Source organism: Etheostoma cragini, chromosome 9 (genome assembly GCF_013103735.1).
Source record: "Etheostoma cragini isolate CJK2018 chromosome 9, CSU_Ecrag_1.0, whole genome shotgun sequence".
NCBI lineage: Eukaryota > Metazoa > Chordata > Actinopteri > Perciformes > Percidae > Etheostoma > Etheostoma cragini.
The window spans coordinates 11,608,889-11,613,558 of NC_048415.1; the positions used below are offsets into that span (position 1 = coordinate 11,608,889).

The 4,670-nt window shown below is 40.3% G+C and overlaps 1 protein-coding gene across 2 annotated transcripts in view; it reads left to right on the top strand.

The window, feature by feature from the left end:
* LOC117950013 (5-hydroxytryptamine receptor 3A-like) overlaps window positions 1–2,685 on the top strand; it is a 6,261-nt gene extending 3,576 nt beyond the window's left edge. For both annotated transcript variants that reach the window (XM_034880656.1, XM_034880655.1), the window contains exons 6-8: window positions 979–1,189; window positions 1,726–1,935; window positions 2,080–2,685. In XM_034880656.1, coding sequence (XP_034736547.1) covers window positions 979–1,189; window positions 1,726–1,935; window positions 2,080–2,369 — 711 coding nt within the window. In that variant the 3' untranslated portion in view covers window positions 2,370–2,685. The remainder of the gene's footprint in view (window positions 1–978; window positions 1,190–1,725; window positions 1,936–2,079) is intronic.
* Window positions 2,686–4,670: the final 1,985 nt, after the last annotated feature.

The window sequence follows — 4,670 nt, forward strand, 5'->3', positions numbered from 1 at the left end:
TGATTGGCTGCTTAGAAATTAAGTGTTAACGAGCAGTTGGACAGGTGTACCTAATAAAGTGGCCGGTGAGTGTAATATGAACAAATAACAGTTAAACTACTGAAGATAAATTTGCATCACTACAGAGTCATGTGGACATAAATACTGTCTGTAAAACCATTATACTACTAATGTTTTTTTTTAATTGGCAGTACAGTATTTTATGCTGTGGTAACATGTAAAGTCTGTGTTTTTTGAATGTAAGTAGTAGTAGTAGTAACTTCACTTTCTAGATGTTTTTAATTTTGATGATTGTCTTCAGGCATTTGCAGTTTTTTTGTTACAACGCTTCTAGGAGCCAAGTCAATACTTAAAGGTCCCATGACATGGTGCTCTTTGGATTCTTTTATATAGACCTTAGTGGTCCCCTAACACCATATCTAAAGTCTCTTACCCAAAATTCAGGTGCAGAATTACTGCCATTAGATCCAGTCCCACAATGAGCTTTTATGTGCCATTTTCAGGTCTCTAGCTTTTGAGGAGGAGAGAGGGGGGCAAGGTGGAGGCTGGGGGTGTGGCCTTAACCAAATCCCACTTTGCTTGTTTGAAAGCCATGATGTCTCTCTCTCAAGGACGGGACAAATTCTCTGGACAGGCAAAGCAGAGAAAGGGGAGGTAACCTTATGAGGTTTTAGGGGGCAAGATTCCAGATCGGCCTATCTGAGCTTTCCTTTTCTCAAAGGCAGAGCAGGATACCCAGGGCTTGGTTTACACCTATCACCATTTCTAGCCACTGGGGGAACATAGGCATGCTGGGGAAATGCATATTAATGTTAAAAAACATCATGAAGAGAAATTGTCAGGCCATGGGACCGTTACAAAAAACTCGACCTATTAAGTCTATTCAGTCTGTGTAAAATGGAAAAGACTGAGCCTGTAATTAATTCACAAGTCAATTTAGGTTTACCAGTTGCTGTATGTCTGTCGACACCACTACAGGTGTCAGTGCGGCGCCGGGCTACCCTCTATGTGGTGAACCTGCTGATCCCCAGCTGCTTCCTCATCACAGTGGACCTCTTCAGCTTCCTGCTGCCTCCCCAGACTGTGGACCGGTCCTCCTTCAAGATGACCCTCATCCTGGGCTACACCGTCTTCCTGCTCCTCATGAACGACCTGCTGCCTATTACTGGAAACACCATACCTCTCATGAGTCAGTTCAACAATACCTCCCACTAGTGCAAGAGTTATTTGTAGCACATGTAATACATGTTGTATCATATATTATTTTAGCTCCTGAATAAATGTAGTGTTGGCTTCCAGTTTCAGGTTTGGGTTTAAATTGGATTGACTCTCCTGAAGGAATTAAAATCATAATTACAATGATTAAATCTGCAGTTTACTGAGTGTTCTAACATCTAACGATTCTTTGTTTTGGTTCCACGGTCTGCAGAATTTAGCAGCTAAAGAGACAAATATTTTCCTCGGAATGTTAGTGGAGATTAAAACCGAGCTAAAAGGCGATTGAATATTGGACTTACATTTATCATAAAGACAGAAACACGACTCAACATGACTGATGGCTGCCTGATGAGTAAAACGCAATTGTTTCCTTGCACATTTTGCCATGTTAACTGTATTATCAATGTGATAATAGTATGTTTCAATGAACTTTAATTCTTGGATGTCTCTGCCTGGATTATACTTGTATTTGTCTGTGAAATAAAGCAGTTATTGTTGTTATCCCAGACGTGTTCCTGAGTCTTTGCCTGGCTCTGATGGTGGCAAGTCTACTGGAGACTATCCTCATCACAAACCTGATATGTGGCTCTGCTCACTCCTCTCCTGTCCCTCACTGGGTCCAAGTGTTTGTTCTTCACATCCTCGGCCGCCTTGTACGGCTTCCTCCAAAGCCCAGAGATCTTGACGGCACGGTCATCCAAAATTCTTCTGCACAAGGTAGTATGTAGGTAGTAGGTGTGTAGGTAGTACGGAGGTGAAACTATTAAAGCAGTCACTGAGCAGAAAATCTTTACACAAGTTAATATATAATGTAACAATCACAGATGGCATCACCTCATCCCTTCATCTCCTGTGTAACAGAAATGAAAGTCTCCTCTCTGGTGGCGGAGGACAGAGAGCCTCCAGAACAGAAGGGGATGAGGACACTGGATGAGGAAAAGGCCCTACAAGAGCTGAGGAGCCTGAGCAGAGACCTCCAGGCCGTCCGCTTTCAGGTAGAGCAACAGCTGGGCGGAAGCCAGAGCTCAGAGGAGTGGATCCAGGTGGGTTTCATCATAGACCGCCTGTTGTTCCTCCTCTACATCCTCTTCATATCAGTCAGCTTCTTTACCATCATCATTGTCTGGGTGCGGTCATACCACACATCCTGATTTTGCTTTTTTAGTGTGTTTTTGAAATATTTGTTGACATGCTTCCTCATATTCCTTGTCAATTGCTAATAATTGGGAAATGGGAAGGTTGGTTGAATTTAGCATTTGAAAGCAATGTTTATCAAACCTCTGCTCGGAACTGTTCCCTTTCACAATTCATGTTAATGTTTTGTGTATTTACTTGTTTAACATTATCTTGTTAACAGTTATGCTGTAGGGCACTGAGGCTCGAAAATGATTAGGTTAGGAATTGTAAAACATGTGTCCATTCTTCTCTTGCATTGTCAGTCAAGAAACACTAATTCCACACTTCAAACAATTGTACCTACAGCAATCCCTCTGGGTTTCTAGTGAACAGGACCAAATCATGTGTCTTACAAGTTCTTCTATTAGCACTTTGTCCTGAGTCAAGCTCCAGGGCATCATTTCCACAAAAAACACTTAAGGCTAAGATGATTGGGAAATTTGTTTTTACCTCTTGAGGTTACATAGTGTTTCCCAAAAGCATCTTAACTGACTGCACTTGTTGGTCTTATATTAAAGGTTTATTATGCAGGATTTTGCTGAGAAACAATAGACTTATACAATAGTAATCCCTCTCAATCATGTCTTATTACCCACTGAAAGTGTATGGCAGTGTATGTATGTGCAAAGACCCTGCCCTCTGCCTGTATCTTCCCTTTTCTTTTTCTTTTCCTGTGTGCGTTACGTTTATGGGCGTCGGCAAAGAGCCTTTGGGCCCACTGTGTGTGTGTAACCCCCATCTAATCATAAAAAATTCAGCAATGGCGCACTTTTCTGAAGGGGTGCGCTGAGGTGTGGGTCTGTTTATCTATGCTATAAAAGGAAGACAACCACCAAAAAACAATCAGAAAATAATGTGTCATTACGCTGATTTACTGTTTCTCGCTTGACCACCACTGCCCTATCAATCTTTTTCTCTCTCTCTTTCTCATTGAGCGAGGGAGGAGGTGTCATCTTTGAATGCTGTGTCTAACCAACACGAATTAAATATTGTACCTGTAGCGAGTGTCTGGTAGCCTACCTATTTTCAGAAAGTGAAACACATTCTCCTAACTAATGAATGATGATAAAATGCTCAACTTAAAGGTGCACTATGATTTCCTGCATGGTCACAATTGACGTTCCAAGTAAATTGTAAACAAAACAAAGCAAGCTCGCCCCTTCTCCCATGTTTCTGGAACTGTCATGACTAACTGACTTATGCTGTTCTTCCATTTTCTGGGCTCTTTAGCTCATTTTCCTGTTCATGACAACTGTATGAGGGGTGATTTTATTTAATAACTTACCTTACCTGTTAAATTATATTAAGGCCTGTGTTGCTTTGAGCAACAGATGGCTGCCGACGCATGCACTGACTGTTGGCTTCATCTGGCTTGCCTGAACTTCCTCCATGCTCCATCTCTTTGTCTAGAATGGAACACATTTTAATTCCCACTGGTGGAGGTGTTGAAAAATAAAATGGTTGAGTGGTACTGGAGGTGTGGAATGATTTTGTATTTTGTGTGTGTGTGTGTGATAGAGATCTAGGTCTGATACTGTTTATTCATATTATTCATAAAATAAAAAATATTGCATGTAAAATCTGAATCAGGAATTGATCAAAACAACTTTCCTTGCAACTTCTATTTTGTCTTCATAAGCCAAAAAGATTTAATTTTGTAATCCAAGTTCATCTTTGCTAAGACATATATTTACGCACACACATATATACACACACACACATATGTATAATCATATATATGCATAGATGTGCAGAGATAAAAAATAAATTTCTATTCATGATTGTATTGTCCTCTACAGGACATAAGTGCCTTGTCTGTTTGCAACATAAGTTTGAAAATCTACTGGAGTTTTGTATTAAAAGAAAAACTATGTACTATATTTTAACTACTGTACTTAATTGTAACTACTGATCTGTGTTTGTTTGTAGAGGTATAGTCTGCGTGTGAGTGTATGCGTTTCAGAATGTGTTATTCGTGTTGTGGAGACAAAACTGGTCACACAGTCAATTAATGGAGAAGGATTTAACATTTGAGTAGAAAAACATTTTTGTGATATACCTTAGTTTTTAGTTTTTGTTAGGGTTTTGTTATAGGCTGGGATTAGGCATGTAGTGGTTCTTCTAAGATCAGGGTAAGTCTCCAGAGAATAAACGTTAGTCATTTCAATGTCCTGCTAAGTGGCAAAAACAAGCGTTTTTGCATTAACACTGCTAGTAGGAGCTCTCTCTGCTTTACACCTGATCAGATCGGTGGTTGTGGAGGATATCTGTTCCAT